This window comes from Sesamum indicum, linkage group LG1 (genome assembly GCF_026168435.1).
Source record: "Sesamum indicum cultivar Baizhima isolate 11 linkage group LG1, ASM2616843v1, whole genome shotgun sequence".
NCBI classification, from domain to species: Eukaryota; Viridiplantae; Streptophyta; class Magnoliopsida; order Lamiales; family Pedaliaceae; genus Sesamum; species Sesamum indicum.
Window position 1 is genome coordinate 22,161,561 of NC_142657.1, and position 20,497 is coordinate 22,182,057.

Sequence of the window (20,497 nt, forward strand, 5' to 3'; positions counted from 1 at the left end):
CGGATGATTGAAAAAAAGAAAGGGGTTGTCTTTATGATTTCATGGAAAGGGTTAGGGAACAATAACAATTGTATAACCTCCATATACATTGCATCAACGCAAACACATCTGTTTTGTCAATAATTTTCCTTGAATTAGGTAAACTTGGATATGCATATAATATTTTATCCTTACCCATAAAATTTATATATATACTTAATTTTCGTTAGTAACATAATTCATATTTACTTTTAGGCTAAATATGGAAGCCTCGTGCCCGTTTTGATTCCTTAATTATGGGAACTCTTTTTTGGTCCAAAAATGTCAAATAAAAGTTGCAAAGTTAATCCCATTAACAACTTTAATCAATTTTTAATGAAAAGTCGTAAAATGTCGTTAGTTTGTCAATTAGCTCCCCTTTTTTTGGTCTTGTTGCACGTGGAATGATGTATTTGAGGAAAATCTACCATAAAAATGAGCTCTCTCCAAAACATTATCCCACATGTAACAAGGCCAAAAAAGGGGTTAACTGAAAAACTAACCGCACTTTGCAACTTTCATTATAAAGTTGCTACAGGTCGGTTGGTCCATACGCCTGGCCCAGCCCAAAATATGCACACTCTTTCTTCCACATGTGAACTGCAGGCCCGAGTTCATCACTAACAAATACTTGTAAGTCGCTGCTTCTGAAATGCGACACCAGCTCACATCGGACGAAACTGGATAAACGTTGCACCCCAACCCCTACGCCAATGCAATCCGCATGGACACTTGCTTCGAATTCGCAGTAAAACTCTAATTCAAAACCCATAACTCAAAAGATTTCATAGCATTACCCCCAAGAATTTTCGAAATGGACGCAATTCTGCCGATTATCGCCTTCTCGGTGATCGTCGGAGCTGTGATCGCACTTGTAATATTTGGGACCTATTTCCGGAAGAGGAAATCTGAAATCGAATCCATCAACAGGCCCGAAACCCTGAAAACGAACCCCAGACCCGCTTTGAAGCCATCGGCTGCCAAGAAACCCCACCACAAATCTCACTCCCATTCGCATGCAGCCGATAAAGTAAAGATCGAATTCCTTCTGCTTCTTTTCTGGTTCTATCGTACTGTTTATCTTAGGGTCTTAGAGAATTTGATCTCCTATTGTTTTGTATTATAACTGTAGGATGCTAATAAAAAGCATCACCCGTTGGATTTGAATACTTTGAAAGGGCACGGGGATGCTGTCACCAGTGTATCTTTTTCGCCTGATGCACGTAGCTTAGCAACTGGTAACTGTTTTGCTTTCAGTCTGCCCGTTATTGTTCTCGTTGTTGAGTATTATATTGGTCTCCAGTCATGCTTGATAGCCTTTCTTCTGGTCATTTATCAATTGTTTACGATATAACCTACTGAACTAGTTCCTGGTTTAGTTTTCATTTTTAGTAACTCTGGTCATTAACTTGTACCATAATGGGTAGTATATATTTCTGTTTCTGGATGTGGTTTATTCTTTTACTTGTTAATTGATTAGTCATGTTCAATTAGCATCTCAGTCAAAATCTGAATTTATTATGGTTATCCTGAAGTTTTTTAACACTGGTTGCGCAGCTTGCGGAGATGGTGTTGTCCGGGTTTTCAGGTTGGATGATGCTTCAAGCAAAAGCTTCAAGTACTAATCTCTGATTTCTCTTCTCCACCCCAGTTGTATTGCTGCAAGTGTTTCATTTCCGTGTTCTAATTGTTCCAATTATGTTTTATAGGTTTCTGAGAATCAACTTACCTGCTGGAGGTCATCCAACAGCAGTTGCTTTTGCTGGTGATGCGTCGTCTGTAGTAGTGGCTACCCAGGTACTCGCAGGCTCATCTTTATACATGTATGGAGAAGAAAAACCCAAAACAACTGGCGAGCAGAAGCAACAGAGCAAGCTCCCTCTTCCTGAAATCAAATGGGAACACCACAAAGTTCATGACAAGAGAGCCATCATAACTTTGGTCGGAACCAAGGCAACTTATGGCAGCGCTGATGGGAGTGCAATTATTGCGTCATGCTCAGAAGGTGCTTTTCTATTGCTGATAATCAGTTCTTGTATGGAGTTGAGCTTACATAAAACCTTCTAATATCATGACATTTTTCTTATTATATGTTATTTTCTTTCTTGTCTCTGCATAGGTATTATAAACTGTCGCACTTTCCCTGGTAGTTTAATAAGATGGTTCAGTAATTTGTTATTTTCTTTTTCTCTTTTTTAGTTTCTTTTGTTGCAATAGCATCTTCTCTCACTGCATGCTAAAGTTGGTGTTTGGAACTTGCGTGAAATTGGTGCATAGAGTTGCTAAATCTTTTTCCTTTGCATATGTTAATAATGTGTTTTTTTTCTGGCTGCTGTTATTTTCTAGTTCAATATATTGAAACTTAAAGCTGTCTAGTGAACAATTGCATTATTGTTCATAAGGATATCTTTTTCCTCTTTTTGTTGAGAAAAGTGAAGGTTTGATGGATAAGAATCTGCAAGAAAACTAATTTCTCTCTCTTTTTGCTTCTCATGTTCCTTGCAGGCACTGATATTATACTCTGGCACGGAAAATCTGGAAAAGTATTGGGCCATACTGACACAAACCAGCTCAAAAATACAATGGCCACCATTTCTCCTAATGGTCGTTTCATTGCAGCGGCTGCCTTTACTGCTGATGTGAAGGTGACAGTCCTGTTCATGTGTTGAGTTAAATGACGTTTGACTGTTAGGAATCAGAGTGATTTCTATGCTCATGTGATTACTTTTTTTCTCAATAAGGTTTGAAACTGAACTAGATTAATATTAGAGGTGTCTATGAATTTTGCTATCTGTGGCGCTTTTATATTTTACTGGAAAACATATTATCCTTGTAGAGAAACCGGCCCTTTATGAAAGAGTCTTATTAAACATTGAAAAGCTGACCCTCTATTGAAAGGTTCTTAAATTTAAAAAAACCACCATATATGAAACACTTGAATATTAGGGAACTTTTGTTTATATACAACAAAAGTATACAATGTATGATGCTTAAATCAGGTTTAACTTTTATTTCCATCTGATAAATTTGTATGGGTATTTTCATGTTAACGAGCAAGCAAAAGGAAGTTATTGGGAAAATAATTGGTTTTTTTGTACTTGGTTAATCCTAAGTTAAGAACTTTTGTAACCAAGTTGATGCTTTTAGTTTCCTTTTCTATTCTCTGGAGAGGAGATGTTTTCTTCTTCTTGGTCGCCTGTGTGCCTAACCTCAATAATTTCAAATTTCTATCTTTGACTACTCAAATTTATTTAACAGGAATATTTGAATCATCTGTATTTCACTAATTATATTTGTTTTTATGAATAGATCTTATTGAATGACTGCGGAAGTTTACTGTACTACATATAATTTGGGAATACATTTTGCAATATCCACTTGTGTATTGCCTTATTACATTGAGTAATGTGATAGGATATACCAAGCCTTTTTCTACTCTTCCATCGAGGTCCGAACCCATTTTTCTCTTTATCTGATGGGTTAACACATTGCTCTTTGTACCTGAATTGACATACTGGTGATTAGATTTTTATGGTAAAATATCCTTAACTCAGGATTTTTTGGAATATGGCATTACTCTTCTCATAAAAGACATCCAATAACTTGTGAGAATGTATCTGGAATAGTTGTCCTAAGTTCAGTAGGCATCCATGTGTACCATTTTGGCAATTGAAAATTATTGAACTATGACGCCCTAGCTTCTACATTTATTGAAGAAAAATCTAAAAATATAAGTATTGTACTGGCAAGTTCCCCTTATTTAGTATCAACCAGCATACATTTACCTTTGATAGCCTTATTTTACAGGTTTGGGAAATTGTGTACTCGAAGGATGGTTCGGTGAAGGAGATTTTAAAGGTTATGCAGCTTAAAGGTCACAAGGTTGTGGTTACATGCATGCTTTGTAATGCTATTTGTGCTTCTCGTTCTTCCGTCCTAGCTCATGTTGTATTGCAATTATAATGACTTCATCCAGACTTGCGGTGCAGGGTGCTGTCTTTGTATGATTGTGTAAAGTATGAGATTTGTGCTAGATGTGTGCTAAATCCTACCCAGCCTCCTCTAGCTTTTTTTTGCACCTCTGATATCTCCTTTTGAGGTTTATGGGTTGCATAGACTTCAGAGTTAGTGTTTTGGTCGGAATTCCAACTTCCATAAATAAATTTATCATAGTACTCCATTGAAATTCGAGTGGTGCAAACAAGAGCTCAAGGTCTCTTAAGTGGTACCTTTCCAGGCACATTGTGGATTTTCAAGTTCTATTATATGTTTGTTTCATTTCCAGTTTTTTCTGTTTTCGTTTGTCACAGCTTCATGTCTTCTTTTTATTGGTAATTTTGTTTGGGTATTTCATGAAACTTACCCTTATCAAGATAAAGAACCTGGGAGGAAAGATGTTCCCAACATCCAAACAAAGAGTTTGATGCCCATTATTAGAGTAGAACTTCTCTTTTGGAATGCGAGTAAATTCTGTTTCTTTATGGCTCTGGCAGGAGATCCTGACTCCAGTTACATTTTGTTCATTCTCGATTTATATTTTATCATATTTAAAAAAAAAGTTGAGATTTACTTCCACATATTTGCATCATGATCAATCCTATTAATATGTCTGCTGCTTCTTCCAACTTCACCCTGTTTGTTCTACCTTAAGTTTTTGGTATGTATGATTTTCAGAGTGCAGTAACGTGGCTTTGCTTTACTCCAAATTCGGAAGAAATCATCACAGCCTCCAAGGATGGTTCAATAAGAATATGGAATATCAATGGTATGAATAGTTTGTGACTTTATTCTTACTTTGTTGAGTTATTCTGAATTTATGAATTAGATGAAGCTGATGGCAAGGACAGTTTATAAACTGGGATTTATAGTTGCATACCGGAAGTGTAATATACACTTTGGAAATGTATTATAGCAATCTGTAATAGTATTTGAGGTTAACTATTTCTTACTTGTAAGTGATAGAAACTAATAAACGAGGGACATAACCGCATCAATTCCCAGCTGCAAACATGAAATTGTGTAGAAATCTTAAACATATCTTACAACAAATGATCCTTTTTCACTGGGCATTAGTTGGCCATCAACACTAAATACTGTTGTTATCCCAAACTACTGCATCTATACTTCCTGTGATAATAGCATCGTATATTTTTGCTGACCTTTAGCTGTTTCATCATTCATGAAGTTCGATATCATCTAGATGAGGACCCTAAGACTTTGAAGGTGCTTCCCATACCACTTCATGATGCAAATGGCACTACTTTACACTATGATCGTATGAGTCTGTCGCCTGATGGGAAGATACTGGCAGCAACTCATGGTTCAACATTGCAGTGGCTGTGTGCTGAGACTGGAGAGGTTTTGGACACTGCTGAAAAAGCTCATGATGGTAAATCTGATTTTGTGAATTTCCTAGTGATTTTCTATGTATGTTGTACGACAGGTTTCCACCTGATCTTATGGATGGCAAAAAGGTGGGGGGGGGGGGGGGGCTGTAATTATAGTGAAATCATAATAATAGAAGAACTTCATGTATGTTTGAGTTTTCTTCTCTCCTTCATCAATATATTCATCCAGGTCAAAGCGTGTTCTGCTGTTATACCCTAATATTCTCACTAAAATTAAGCTCCAGCAGATGGTGAACACCTAAATTTTGGTTATGTGTTGAATGGCTGGTATTGGTGTTGACAGTAAAGGACATCTGCAGAATATTGTTACTGGGCCTTATCCAGTCAGATTGATCTGGATTAAATGCAAAGCAAATATAGTTCTGATGTACACATTTGTCTCATGCAGCAAATAAACTGGGATTATGCATAGAACTGTCTTCAATTATCTGACATAAGCAAACTGTGATGCAGGTGATATCACGGATATGGCATGGGCGCCAACAACCATTCCTATGGGTAATTTGCTTTTACATTTCAATATGATGCTTGTCAAGCATTTCTTTGTTTTCTACTTTCAGTGCTTGCCAAGTATTTAATTATTTATTTTCTGGATTGGTGTAGGTTATTGGTGTAATGTCATTTTACCTTCGTGTTCTTTGTGATCAATTTACATATAAGACTCTAATTAATTTCTACAAAAATACATCTTTGGAACATTTCTAAATGCATTAACAACTCTAATGCATTCTTTTTGTCTTTCTGCAGAAAATAAAGAGTTGGCTGTTTTAGCCACGGCCAGCACTGACAAGAAAGTCAAGCTATGGGCAAGCCCGCCGTTGCATCCTTCCTGAGGAGAGTATCGGGAACAGGTTTAACCCATTGTGCATGAGATAGGGCTTCTGGTCAGAGTCAGTAAATTTCAAGGCGAGTTTGACACAGTTCTCTGGATGGAAAATTATCATGGGCGTAAAACCTCACTTATCTTCATACTTGCTAGAATTTTGTAGGCAAGAAAGTAAGTTGGGACAAAAATTCTCTGAGAAGTTTGAAAGAGAACCAGGTGGTCTTACTCCCTTCGGTTTTTTCCGGCAAAAAGAAAAAACAGCAGAGCTAGTAATTTGGTTACTTTGAGAAATTTTTGGTCAGTGCTTCGGCTTTATCTTTTGTTTGTGCTGAGAAATGAGAGCACTTTTATAAGTTGTACTATTGGAATGAACTGATAGCATGGGTACTTTAGGTTATCTTTAATATCTGGATTGGGATTTTGAACTGATATTCATATGTTTATCAACTTAGTTGACATTTACCATGTACGGCCAACTGGTATCTGGACTCTCAATACATTGCTTACTCATATAGGCTACAAAGTAAAATGTGTGGTGGATCTGGTCAAAGGCTTGCAGAAATTAACGGAAAAATGAAAGAGGAGGAGAATAAAAACCGGTAATGAGAATGGTGGTTTGGAATTTCTGCATAATGTTTAGTTTCAATTTTGTTTCATCTCCGAGATGGGTCAAAACATGGACAATGTTTGTCCTGATTTGTTTTGAAAGTTTTGATGGTGTTTTGAAATAGTACCTCATTTGTTTTTTATAAAAAATAAGTCTATGTTAATTATAGGCTCTACAACTAAAAAAAATTATATACATACTCATACATATATATAAGTATATATAAAAGATACATAATTGACAATGAAGAGTAGTTTTTATCTCATACGAAATAACATCAAACATATCATATTTATTTCATATTATTTTCAAAAATAAACAAAAATATACACACTATCTCTAACACATATTTATTTATCTTTATTTTTCTCTTTCTATCTCCACAAAACACATCAAAATAAATTAAAATTAAAACCAAACATATGCTGATGTTTGGTCTTGTGAAATTCAATTACCAGAATAGGAAATGAAGGGATCCTTTGAAATTCGAAGAGGTAAATTAAAAGCGTACTATCAGAAAAAAGCAACAGAAAAGAAGAAATGAACGCCCACCGTGGGGCTCGAACCCACGACCACAAGGTTAAGAGCCTTGCGCTCTACCGACTGAGCTAGACGGGCTTGTTGCTGTCATTTATTCCTACAATCGAGCAACATGTAAATAAACTTTTGAAAATGAAGAAATGGAAAACATAAACGGACGGACTCCCGCCGTATCACATCTCTCCCCCCTATCTATCGATACATATATTATATTATATTATAATATACAATATATATGAAATATTCATTTAAATGGAATTTGAGGATCGAGAAGCTCTGACCGAAGCATCTTTCTCACACTAGGGTTTAAGGAGAGGAGCATCGGAGATACCAGCTTTTGTTAAACAAGGCCACTATTGCGACGATCCCTATTCTGGAATCTTCTACCCGCAACAATGACTTTCTGGGGTTAGCCTTTCTCCCTCAACCTCCTCTCTGCTGTTGTGTTTTACTGTGTTGTTCTACTATTTTTGTATAGCGTTCAGATCGCGTTGTCTGTTATTGTTTTCAGGTATTGAGGTAAAGCCCGGAAAGCCTATCACTCATTCTTGTGAAGAGGCTAGAGGAAGGCTCCGAATTTCACAGGTCTTCATTTATTTACCAGATAAAGCTAGTTGGTTTTGGTAATGTGGCATGCTTTGTTGCCTCTATCTTTGGTTCCCTATTAACTAACAAGTTTCTGGACATAATGCACATTGTATTCTCGTGAAAAGTTAATTTTGCTGCAAAGTGCTTTTGGTTTCTGAATAGTTCCTTTTTTTGTAGAGGAAAGCTTCCTGAGGGATTATGATTGGGAATGACAGTGATAAAAGAGAAATCCATTTACTGCTTATCTGTCGTTAAGTTTGATATTTGCATGTTAATTCTTACTAAATATTGTTGGTGTTATATTGATGTTGTCTATGCTGTGACTGACTCTTTAGGCGACTTTGGGAATTGGTCGAGCCACGACGAGGACTATAGTACAGTGTAATGTGGGTAACAGAAGTCCCGTCTTGCTCTGTGTATTGCTGCCCAACAAAACGGAGTCATGCCATTTAGACTTAGAATTTGATGAGGCGGTTGATGTGGTTTTTTCTGTTATCGGCCCACGAAGTGTCTTCCTCACTGGTTACTATGTCCATCAAAGTCGGCAGTCAAACCTCCAAAGTGATACGTATCCTTCGTGCCTGTTTATTCTCTTTAATTCTAGTGATCATCTAGACGTTGACGCCCTTTTACTACTCTAAATCATTTTCTTACTTCTTTTAGCCCAAATGCGAAAACTGCAAGTTTCCTTCACTGCCCATTTAATAACTTCAACATTTTCATTACAACTATATAGATATTCTTATATAGGAAAATACTTCCAATTCTTATTCTTGAGCTTTTATTTGGTTTGCATGTTCTGAATTTTCAGCTTCCTTTACACTGACTAAATAGAGAATCATATGGTGTGGATATTGAAAACACCCAGACAGAGGGATCTAGTTACTGTAGTGATGATGATAAGTATGATGACAGTTTTATTGATGATGATGAATTACAAGGTTCTCCCAAGTCTCCTGTTTTAAGCGACAAAGGTATGCTTCAGTTACATTTGGTGGTAATTCTATCTGTTATCACGATTGGATGCCATATTGAGATCTTAGATATAACTTGTTAAAGCTCTAGATACACGAATTTCTGGTCGTTTTGGCTAAGTCATAAAATATCTTATGCTGAGAACCTCACTGTAATGCGGAAAGTGAAATATTCTAATGTAACATTAAAATCGTATTACCACACAATTTTAACTTTGCTTTTGAATAATTCTTCTGCTTGTTTATGGCATAGAGGTTTGGCTTTGTGTTTTGAACTTTCTTTCATTAAAGGAATAGATGAGGTTATGCTGGAAAATAATAAGCCGAAGGACAGAAAGGGTCGTGGGAAACAACTTAAGAAGAAATGCCGATTGATTGAATCAGATAATGATGTTAATTCACATGAAAGTGAAGATGAAGATGGCCGCACTTTATCTGTATGTAAGAATAGAAGAGCCGACAAGACAGTTATGTCTGATGCTGAAGAAAAGATTGCTCGGGTATTGGTGGAAATGGGTGATGATGCAAAAGCTGATGCTGTATGTGGTAGCGAATCAAAGCAAATGGTTGATCCTCTAGATATTGATGGCATGCTAAAAAGGTAAAAAAAGCAATGTATTGTAAATTTTGTATTCACTTTTCTTAGGAGATTTTACTTCTATGTAGTCCTCTAACCTCTTGGATTTGAAGAACTTAGACAGTCTTCTTTAAGATTTTTTTATTCTTGAACTTTGGGAGATGTGACGTGTCAATTAGGTTTTTTTTTCATTTTTTATGATTGTATAACATGGTTTGATTTCCTCCACGAATTTGTATAGGGCGACAAGAACGTTCTTTGGTGATGGTGAAAGTTCTGAGGACAACAATGAAAAGAATAAACTTCCTGAGGAAGTGGAGACTCTTGAGGAAAATATTGTTTCCAATAAGGAGGCCTTAACTGGTGATACGGTTAATGAAAGCAATGGAGAAGATCAAATGCAATCCCTTGATATGTGAGTATCATATAACAATCTGCTATATGCCTACTTGATGCATCATATAAATTACTCTTACACGGTCTGACTTGCTACTTCATTTGCTGCTTTTACTGGGTTGTCCGGTCAGTGTAAAACCAAAAAAGAAAAGAAAAGAACGCTCTGTGAAGGAGGAGAAAACCTTTGAAGTTCAGACTGACAACAGGGAGCACAGTGCGGTCGGAGAGGATAGAGAGCATGAGGTTCAGGCCTCCACTGATCAGTAAGAATGTTACATGTTTGATCTGTTAATAATAATCAGTTGGTGCATCTTATGTTTGTATGGTAACAATAACTGTTTGCTTCATTGACAATTGTTAGTAGTAACCTTCATGAGCATTCATCTTATATCACATGCTCTAGCAGGGAAATCGATGCAAATGATTCAGTGAACACTCCAGAATTGGGCTCTGCAAATGGTCAAAAATCAAAGAAGAGAAAGAATGGAATTACGTTGGAAGAACCACATGCAGAAGGAATTGACGAAAAACGTCACTGTGTCCATAAGGATGATAATTTCGAGGAGGGTTCACTATGTATTGACACTAGGACAATGGATCTGCTAACTGCTAATAGAGAAAATGAGGAGCAACTGAGGTTGGAAGAAGCTTGTACAGAACAAATTGGCGCAACATATCAGAATAAACCTGAAGAGTATAAAACCGTCCAAGGTTTACAACTTGCTGACAGCATCCGAGAGGATCTATCAGCAGCTAACGGAGAATATCGGGAGCAACAGATTGATAAGTTAGTACTTGTCTGCCTTTTGATGGTTTATGATTTCTGTTATTTATTACTCCGCAACATATATCAAAGAGACTATGTGGGTGAGGGAGGAATGCTGGCCATTTCCTTTTAAATTTGAATATGGACAACCAGTGAACCAGCTGATTATTTTTCAGTTCATGGTTCCCTAAGCCTATCTTTTTACCAACATGGCTTTTTCTAGAACTCTTGAGAATCATTTCTGAGTTGTTTCAGACCTGTGTGCTTGCTGGCATTTTAAGGCAACCCAGCACCCATCTGTGATCAGTAATTTGATTATGGCTTGTGAACAAAGTAATGACCTCCAGTTTTAGCTTCCAATTCCTAATGCTCTGATTTTAAATGAAATTTCTACATGCAGCAATACCAGCACAAATCCTGAATTACTAGCAAATGATCATCAACCTGAGAAGAAGACTAAGAAAAAGATGAAGCAAACTCAAGGTGCGAGTGACTTGAATATGCATGTGTCTGAGCTGAAAGCAAATCAAGAGACGACGCTCATGAACTTTGAGGATCAGACTACAAATGCAGTGCCACTTCAAAAGAGGACCTTGTCAAATGGGTTGATTATTGAAGAGTTGGCAAGTGGACCACCAGGAGGAAAATTAGCTGCCCCTGGTAAAAAGGTATATTTTGTAAACCCATCCAGGGATAACTATATTGTCGTTGATAGATGTCACGTTTTAATTGAAATATTTATTATCATGCCGCTCACTACTGAATAGACAAATTTTGTATCAGGTCAAAATTTATTACACTGGCATGTTAAAAGAGACCTGGCATGTTTTTGACTCGAATGTTGGGAAAACTGCTTTCAAGTTCCGGTTAGGTACCAATTCCAGTCTTTTGCAATGTTCATGGCTCCAGCCTCCACCGTACCCCAGTTGTCTTCTTTTAGGTTCTTTGTTGATCTGTTTACTTACCATCATTTCCATCTGCTTTCAGGGGATGAAGAATTTATTGATGGATGGAATGTTGGTATTGAGGGTAGTTACTTCTGCAACTGATCCTTATTAGTATCGTTTCCTTGGCTTATTTTATGTGCACTCATTGCCCGTTGCCTCTATAACTATAGTCTTGCAAAATGATATGCCCAGGTATGCATGTTGGTGACAAGAGGAGGTTGATCATCCCACCTTCTATGGGGTACATGTTAAATCTTCCAAAAACATATAAATTTCTGTCACCTCTCTCTCTCACTTAAAACAGTTTCTTGCAAATTTTCACACCACATATTAAGATTCTGACATTTTTTATGCAGTTTCGGAGATCACGGTGTGGAAAATAATGTCCCACCAAACTCATGGCTTGTTTATGATGTTGAATTGGTTGGTGTCCGCAGATGACATAGCTGTTTTGTCTGGCTTTGTTTTAACTTTCCTCTCATCTAATTGCCCTCGAAGTCCTGGAAGAAATGAGGATCAAAGCAAGATTTGTGAAACGGGGTATGAAGCTAAAGGTCCAGCTGATAATATATTTTGAATTGCAAAAGTTCTTTTCTTTTTTTTTTTTTTTCCTTTTATTGGAAATCGTTGGGGTGCAAATATGCATAGAACTTGAATATTTGTAGAATACTATGAAGACCTGAGCAAAAAGTTCAGAAACAACCCGTGGAATTATTTTGAATTTGCAGTGTGAATCAATGTAGTGCATATGACATTCTGAATCTGCCCCTTTGACCTCTTTAGTCCTGCATGGCAGCTCTGTTACCCCCACCCAAGTACCATTTAAGTGGGGACTGTCTATTGATATCAATTTGCAGTTTGTTTAGTTTTGTGAAAAAATTGGTCCTTCAGGAAACTCAAGAACAAGATGAAATGAATGGAGATACCACTATTATCTGCTGGCCTGGTGTGGCAAAAATCATCATCATTGCAGATGCACAAGTGTGGGTTTAGCTGGCACTCTCAGGTTGTGTTTGAGCAACTCAGAAGGTTAAATACCTTGAGTTGTGCCACTAAATGGTTTTAGATATGTTTGTGAAGGTTTGATCATACGTATTTGGTGATTTGAATGGCTGTTGCTAGTGTCTTGTTGAGGAAATGTGGTTTGAGTTTGCAAGCTGCACTCGTGACATTTAGTAATTATTCTCTTAGCATACCACTGATATCATTCAGTTTCTTGACACAAATAAGTGCTGGTTCTTGTTTTTTTCTCTGGTATTTGTAAATCGCATTTTCCTTCATTGGTCCAAGGCGAGGGAGTTTAGAATTAAATTGGACAGTTGTAGAATCATTTATCTCCCTGCCATATGTGGATACTGATGGGATTTCAAGCAACTTTATGCACTCTTGTGAATTAGACAAGATTAGCTATCTTGCTTCATTATAACTACATAGAATTGCAGTAACTATGCTCATGGAAATTTCAAGTATCGCCCTGTAACGATTAATAGTCCTTTTATGATAGCAAGATTGGCCATATACAACACAACTTTGAACTCTATACTTGAATACCAACATCTCTAGCATATCAGAAAATGGATATAAGATTTAAAAAAAAAGTTATGTGATAAATCAAAGTATGTGTTTCACATGTTTCACCAAATAATTAGTCGCCAACAGTATCAGGATCTTCATCTTATCTAGCGGATGCAATTGGTTCAGACAAGTTCCTTCAAAGGTCACAATATTCACAGATTTTGCACGTACACAAACATGCAATTGAGTCTCGGCTGAGCATCTGAACAAAACAGGATTGGATGAGAAGATTGAAGCTACTCTTCTTCGATTGTGAAGTCCTTCCATTGTTTACAGGTGGTGTCAAGATATGCTTACTTGGTTCTTGGGTTACCGGAACATTAATGACTTGACTGAAGAGTCTCTTCTGTGACCATCGAGCTGAGTCAAAAATTGTTACAACCGCCCGACATCGAGGGGTACTGTCTCAGGATCCTGCTCAGCCTTCGGCTCCTTTTTCACGGTTAAGAGTCTGGCTTCATGCTCTGGAACATCACTACATGAGAGGGAAAAAAGATATAGTACATAGATTACCATTTGTTTGGTCAAAGACTCAAAGATGAGGAACAGAGGAGTCAAAAAACACCATGAAGAAACAAAGAGAAGACATTGATACGGTCAGACCTCTCTGGTGCTTCATTCTTGCTTATTAACATCATCTCGTGTGACATCAAATATTCGGAAAAGCTACTGAGGTTTTTCTCTTGGCAGAATTTATGGAGATGATGCAAAAAATCATTGAACTGCTTCGGTTCCTGTAAAGTAAATTTTTTAGTGTGTTTGCATGTTGCCACACTTAACCGGTATTAACCAGCTCCACTAGATCATTTAATGAATTTGGCAGACAAAAAAAAAAGGAAAAAAAAAAACACTCATGCATAGAAAGAGCAAATAGCTGGGATGAAAGTTTACCTGCTCCAGAATGCAACCCTTGCGGAGAGCACCTAGACACTCCAGTGCTTTCTCATAGGTGTCTCCTTCAAAAGAGTTCTCAACTAGATCAAATATCTTGTCTTTCATGCTCTGAATAGCTTTTGTAATCCATTGTGGACTATCTCGACGAGATATCATGGCTTCAAAATCTTGAACAGGATTTGAATCCCCTATTTTTCCGACTTTTACGTTGGATGTATATTCAATAGCATCCATGGCTTGACCAACATCACTTACACCCTCTCCTTCCTCACTTGATCCAGAAGGTTTTTCTCTTAATACTCTTCGGGATGATTTTTTCAGCTGGGAGACAGACCAAGTAATGATATCACAATTCTGAAGGGATTTTATAAAGAAGAAATATGTTATGCAATGAGATTCATTGATGAATATAACCTTTGGATTCTCTTTGAGTTCAAATGACGTACGGAATTCCTCAATCACAGCTCTGTTTTGATAAAGAAGTTCGGCATCAGGTTCTGTTATCTTTCTGAGGGTCTCATCAAGTGGAGGGATAGCAGCATCTGGGTCCTTTGATTTCAGCTCAAGGGAACGATAATAACGCTGGAATTTTTGTAGAAAACAGTTAATTACAGGATATACGAAAAGTACATGTCAGAATTTTGGATAAGTGATGGCAGAAATAGAAGACGACGATTTACATGGTTCGGTCATATGAACTATGTCGACAAGACAATACCCAAAGGGCTAAATCATGTTATTCTCTCTTAGTTTGAGGATACAACCTTCAACTATTTATATAAGTGAATTACATATGCCGATAACAGAAAATGAAGGAAAATCTCTCCAAAATCAAATCATATAGATATCACAAGAAATAATTATATATTACTCTGATTTTACAGTTATTTAGAGAATCAATTCATAATTCAAATCACTGAAACTGTATTCTTGTTCTCCACCACCAATGAGTATTATTCACTCATATCCTGTTTTCATTTACAATTAACACCGAAATATCAATTATGTTAGACCCCCAAAATCAAGGGCAATTTTTGCTTCTTATGGATAAGAATCATCTCAGCCAAATGTCATTTCCAAATTGTACAGCCAATCTTCTAACATAAGTTTATATCACTTTTCGCAATAAAACTAACATTCATTAACATGCATAATCATCTTTGACAAAAGGATGAATCAAGGAAATAGCTAGCTCCAGTAACATTATCCTCTGTTCTCAGAAGTTCTTTATATTCAAGATTAAAATCCCACGTTAATTTAATGTTCGCTATTTGAAGATGGCTTTACAGCACTCCAGAAAGCCTCTGGAAACTGCCAGTGGGCATGGTGATTTTAAATGGCAGGTGATGACATGAGAAACAAGCAAACTAAGGGAGTCAAAGAATAATCAAGGCCAGATTTTGCTTAAGAGGCATCTGCACCATTCTGTTGATGGCTTTTCAATCCAGTAGTACGCGAAAATTGTCATAAGTAATTACCTCAAGAACAGGATTGGGTGTGAGGTTGGGTTGCAAGGCTTCCTCTTTGCCAGATGGAGCAAGCTCAAGCATTTGAACCAACTTATCTGCAGCCTGTTGCTGCTGTTCATTTGGCTGCACTGATGGAGGGAGATTGCTGAAAGATGGGAACTGGAACTCCCTCACGTCTTCAGCAAAAGGAAGCACATTGAAATAAAATGAATCTGGCTGCAAAATTAAGGATGAAAAAATTAATCAAATCATGCTAGAAAGTAGAAAGGGTCATTAAAATGCTTATTTCCAGTTACTTACAATATTATCTTTTTCTGATACATTAGGAGTTAGGACTCCCACAACAACATTTGCCTGTCCTTGTCTCCAAACACAGCGGATAATAGCTACTTTATCCATATCTTTCATTGCTCTTGCTAATGCTGAGACTGCGAGTGTGGCCTTTGTATTTCCAGGTTCAGCAATGAAGATGTTCACATCTCTCATATAATATTGTCTTTTGGGATACATAGTGATGGACACAACAAACTCTTCAATAACTCCATGAAATTAACTAACACCAAAATCATATGGGCGGCAAAGAGCACCAAGGTTTACCTCATGATATTTGAAACATCTGTAAAGCCTAGAAGCTTTACACCTTTCTCTGGTTTGAACTTCACAGCTTCCCACTCAGCAGATGATATAGGGACAACTTGAGGACCATAGCGGTAGCCTTTGATCCTTTGTTCAGGTGGTACAACTCTGTTTGGATCTTCAATACTCTTGTATTCATAATCAACCTTGATTTCATGAGTGGCAAACTTATCTGTTGGAGGTGCTTTATCAGAATACTTTTTCAAAGAGGGAAATTTCTCTTCAGATGTTTTCTTGTAGATCCATACCTAATCACAAAACGAAATAGAAGGGCGCATCAAATATGTCAACAGATCAAGGCATAATTGACAAAAAAAATCACCATTATCCTATGCAAATGTATTGATCAAGCAAACGTAAAAGCGATTAGCACTAAGAACAGCTACTGCACCAATTGGAACTCTAAACAGAGAAGTGTGGCATTGTAACACACCAAGCAGTACACACAAAGAGGCGCTATTTATTGAAACATTGAACAGTTGCAAATTAAACATTTTTCCTTTATAAGAACAACTTTTTGAATTTGTTATTTAGTATGGCATCAGAGAGATCCAAAATAAAATTGGGTTCAAGTTTCATCACCCTTCTCTAAAGAAATTTTAAGTGCATGTCTAAAGAAAAGATGCAGCCTAAAATGAGGAGTCATGTTCAAGAAGCAAAGGGTCTCCTTCGATGTTACTAGATGAGGCGGTAATTCAAAATGCTTTTGAGAAATCATTCTTCATCGGGTACAGTTCTCATGAGTCAAGACCCATATGACATCTTAACAAACACAGTTATAAGGACAAGGCCAGGAGTATAACCAATTTATCTTTAGGCCAAGCTTGAATGTTAAGAAGACAAACAAACTTTGACCTTAACGTTGTTAGTCCTCTTGCTATATAGCATAAGAATCCAAAAAAACAATATCTAAAACATGCATGGCATCCTGAGAGAATGCACTTGTAAGACAAATATCTGGTCCTTTTTATCAATCTCAACACTAAACTACAAGATTATGAGTAAGAAATTTCATTGGCAAAGGTTAAGAACCAAAGGCAGGAGTCATCCCAAAAGTACGAAATTACTTGGGGTGTTGGGCACCCATCGTATGGGGAATACCCGTCCACAATGTTAGACCATAGCCCCAAGTAACTAACTGAGGCCTCTGATAAGGGAAATAAGAACCCTCAGGGTATCATCATATGATGTGCAGTAGTGCAAATAACACAAAAACACAGGGTTCTTTTGTATAAGTATAAATTTGACAGTTGAAGGATCATTTAGTTTTTAGCACTGTTTGCTGGAGTCTCACCTTGATCTTCAGTTTGGAGCTCAGCTCAAAATCACCCCTGTATATAGTGACTGGCGATATGTTACGAGTTCTTAATGCACCTAAAAGTGAAGTTGCACTCTCAACATACACCTTCTTTGAAGAAGATCTGGTTGAAAATACATCTAAAAGGAAATCATTCTCTTTCACAATCTCCTTTCTCACACCCCAATCTTGGTTTGCTCTAATAATTATGCAATCCATCTTCATACCATGCGTCATCATCTGTGCAGCAACTGTGTTTACTTGATCCTCCTTTGATCCCTCATATGGATCTTTGATTGGAGTAAGTGCATTGGTGATGAGACATAAACGTTTCTTTCCCTTGTTAGTTGGCCCATACTTCTTAATCAGCATATCCATCCCAACAACAATTGCATCAAGAACTTCAACAAAGTTAAGGCCATAGGTGTTCATGAGATGAAAAACATTAAAACAGCAGAACATCTAATTACCAAAGAAATCATCGCCTAAAGAACCACATATCAAGTGACCAACAGTATGGTCTACTCCAGACTGAAAAAGAAGGGCCATTCTCCATTAGAGATTGCAGCAACCCACTACTGACCCCATACTTATAGGAACATGATTCCTTCATTATCTGTCCAAACTATGAACTTTCTTCTACTGTTACTTTAACTTCAATACATTTTTCCAATGAAAAATATGCATCCAGCCGTAGTTTTTACCAAGATAACGGCGTGGAGAACAGGATTTCTTACTAAAGGGGAGGTGCTCTAGACTGCCAGCAAATCACAGGGTTTCTTCTTTCTCTTTTATTTTCTTTGTTGCTTTAGAGGAATAAGCCTCTGGAAACTGCTTAGATACATGCCTGGTGGTGGCAAAGTTTATCGCGGTGTGTTGACAAACATTACTTCACCATGTATAGATCTTACTTGATATCAGAACACATGCTCAGATTCTTCTTTAGAGTAAAAAAAATTGGTTAGTCTTTTAACCAGTTAGATACATTTCAAATATTGCAGAAACAGACGACCTGATTTAAGAGAGAACTCTGCCATCTGAAGGGACAAAGAAGTTGCCAAACACAAATAAAAGTGGTCAAAGGAAGAAGCTATCAATAAATATAGCTCAAAGCCCATATAAGAGCACATATTCTGAATATAAAACTTTAGCGGCCAAATCGGATACAGTCACCATGGGCACTTCCTCGAGGAAGTTGTTGTACAGCTTCAATGAGATCTCCATCTACAACCTTTACATCCCGCAAAACCATCACGTTTTCGTATCCACCCACTTCCACTGTCAAGTCATTTTTAGTATCTGAAATTTTCAACCACAAGTTGTTCATTACCTATCTCAAGTGAACATCAACAAAAGCAGTTAAGAATATAATCAAATTTATAATGGAAATCAGAAATGATGAAATTTGATTAATTAGAATGTTGGTGAAAAATAAAAATACTTTCAAATGTCTTCTGCACCCAGTAAAATGAATCTGTCACCATTTCACATATCATTTGTAGAGCACACATGTACTTAGCCAGTTAGCCACTCTGCTATAAATTAAAACTACAAACCAATTTCTGAACTGCTGTCATGACAATCCAGAGATTTCACTGCATCAGTTCAGAATACAATACCTGCAGTACCAAATACGACAACTCCCACTTCATCATACTTGTTGTAGATGAGCTGCATAAGTGAAGGCATGCAACATCAAAATCCGTTCACATTATTGCAGAAGCTCATAAGATTATACTGACTACTCTGGTGTTACAAATTTTCAGGCGCAAAACTTTGGTAGATGACAAGGACAGTAGTACAACTTGCAAGTTGTACAAGACTGTTAATTTGAATCTTTTCTACAAGCATAAAGTGCTCATTTAAAAGAAGCAGGAGTATTCAACTGAACATAATATTTACGTACCTTCTTTTGTACTAGCATAGAACAAACTTTTTCTATTTCCGGCAGCAGAGCATGCATAGATGGACCAACATCGAGCACCAGAACAAGGCCCTCCTGTTAAATAGAAAAAACAAAAACTTATCTTTCTTTTCCCCCGGAATCCCTGTGCATTTCTATGAGTTCATTGCTTTGTAAATGAAAATTTTTTCAGCATTCACACATACCAAAGACATCGAGTACAAATGCACCAACAACATAATCAAACCATGTAAAGGAAAATCACAGAAACTTCATGCAGGCTAACCCCATCAATATAGACATATAGATTGAGGAGGAAATTAGACAGACACCGCCAAAATTTGTTCAAGTAGGTTCAGATTATCAAACACAGCAATCTTGAGCGCATACAACGAAAAGGCATACACCTACTCCAGTAGAAGAAGACAAACTGCGGGGAAAATCACCTTATTTCGAGCCATTTCCTCCGAGAAAATTACAGAGATTGTGGTGGAAGTCTCGAGTAGAGAAAAAGAGGGGTTTAGCTTTTGAAAATATTAAATATATAGAGACAAGTGGTCAACGATGTCGTTTGGTGCTTCTTCAGTTATTCCGCGCGGGGTCAATCTGAATTTTATTAAATTACAATTTGGCCCCAAATCTTGCCAAAGAAATTTCTTTTGTGTTTTCTGTGGGTTTTCCCTTGTTGGAAACTTGCACAAGAAGGTCTCTCACCTCATCTTCCTTGTATTACTACATTGCTATATTTTCTTTTTCTTTTTTTCCAAAAAAATAATTGTTCTTCTTGTTTTTTTCTATACTAGTATAATTTTTACAATTACTATCTTGATAGAATGGCAACCAACTACTAATATCGCTATAATTAGATTTATTATACGATGATACCACATTTGTTTTTTTATTATCAAGTTGCATATGCAAAATAATATATCCAAATAAAACGTTTATTTTACGTTACAACAGGCCGAATTATAAAATATTAATTATTCTTTGGGACATTGGGTTGAATAACTCAACCTACCTAAATAAATATAATAGAGGGTAGATTACAACGACCTCCCCTGAAGTTTGGTATA

At 36.9% G+C, this 20,497-nt stretch overlaps 3 protein-coding genes and 1 non-coding gene across 8 annotated transcripts; 2 read left to right on the top strand and 2 right to left on the bottom strand.

The window, feature by feature from the left end:
* Window positions 1-689: 689 nt before the first annotated feature.
* On the top strand, window positions 690-6,717 carry LOC105171324 (Transducin/WD40 repeat-like superfamily protein). Its single transcript, XM_011092398.3, has 10 exons — window positions 690-1,048; window positions 1,151-1,256; window positions 1,576-1,636; window positions 1,728-2,023; window positions 2,524-2,663; window positions 3,826-3,900; window positions 4,693-4,783; window positions 5,204-5,407; window positions 5,880-5,924; window positions 6,174-6,717. Exons 1-10 carry the CDS (start codon window positions 833-835, stop codon window positions 6,257-6,259), a joined length of 1,320 nt encoding a protein of 439 aa, XP_011090700.1. The 5' UTR covers window positions 690-832; the 3' UTR covers window positions 6,260-6,717.
* Window positions 6,718-7,404: 687 nt separating this feature from the next.
* On the bottom strand, window positions 7,405-7,477 carry TRNAK-CUU (transfer RNA lysine (anticodon CUU)). The gene has a single exon. It is a non-coding gene; the product is annotated as a tRNA-Lys (tRNA).
* Window positions 7,478-7,619: 142 nt separating this feature from the next.
* Window positions 7,620-12,410, top strand: LOC105171353 (peptidyl-prolyl cis-trans isomerase FKBP43). Of its 3 annotated transcripts, none has more exons than XM_011092448.3 (13): window positions 7,620-7,807; window positions 7,911-7,984; window positions 8,323-8,555; window positions 8,822-8,961; window positions 9,259-9,562; window positions 9,780-9,953; window positions 10,066-10,197; window positions 10,338-10,721; window positions 11,101-11,368; window positions 11,484-11,571; window positions 11,688-11,729; window positions 11,840-11,888; window positions 12,004-12,410. In XM_011092448.3, exons 1-13 carry the CDS (start codon window positions 7,795-7,797, stop codon window positions 12,086-12,088), a joined length of 1,986 nt encoding a protein of 661 aa, XP_011090750.2. In that variant the 5' UTR covers window positions 7,620-7,794; the 3' UTR covers window positions 12,089-12,410. The 3 variants fall into 3 exon arrangements, with proteins under 3 accessions (XP_011090750.2, XP_011090734.2, XP_011090742.2); XM_011092432.3 differs by having other exon boundaries at window positions 7,621-7,807; window positions 9,253-9,562; XM_011092440.3 differs by having other exon boundaries at window positions 7,622-7,807; window positions 9,253-9,562; window positions 10,341-10,721.
* Window positions 12,411-13,212: 802 nt separating this feature from the next.
* KU80 (Ku80 family protein) lies at window positions 13,213-20,015 on the bottom strand. 3 transcript variants are annotated; one of them, XR_848571.3, is made up of 13 exons: window positions 19,628-19,651; window positions 19,425-19,517; window positions 19,138-19,189; window positions 18,686-18,817; window positions 17,516-17,919; window positions 16,183-16,469; window positions 15,886-16,081; window positions 15,595-15,801; window positions 14,531-14,698; window positions 14,114-14,437; window positions 13,826-13,956; window positions 13,520-13,697; window positions 13,213-13,424 (listed from the first exon to the last, which is right to left on the bottom strand). XR_848571.3 is itself a non-coding variant. In XM_011092421.3 (12 exons), exons 1-12 carry the CDS (start codon window positions 19,880-19,882, stop codon window positions 13,598-13,600), a joined length of 2,109 nt encoding a protein of 702 aa, XP_011090723.1. In that variant the 5' UTR covers window positions 19,883-20,015; the 3' UTR covers window positions 13,213-13,597. The 3 variants fall into 3 exon arrangements, 2 of the variants coding, with proteins under 2 accessions (XP_011090723.1, XP_011090712.2); XM_011092421.3 differs by lacking the exon at window positions 19,628-19,651 and adding an exon at window positions 19,868-20,015 and having other exon boundaries at window positions 13,213-13,697; XM_011092410.3 differs by having other exon boundaries at window positions 13,213-13,697.
* Window positions 20,016-20,497: the final 482 nt, after the last annotated feature.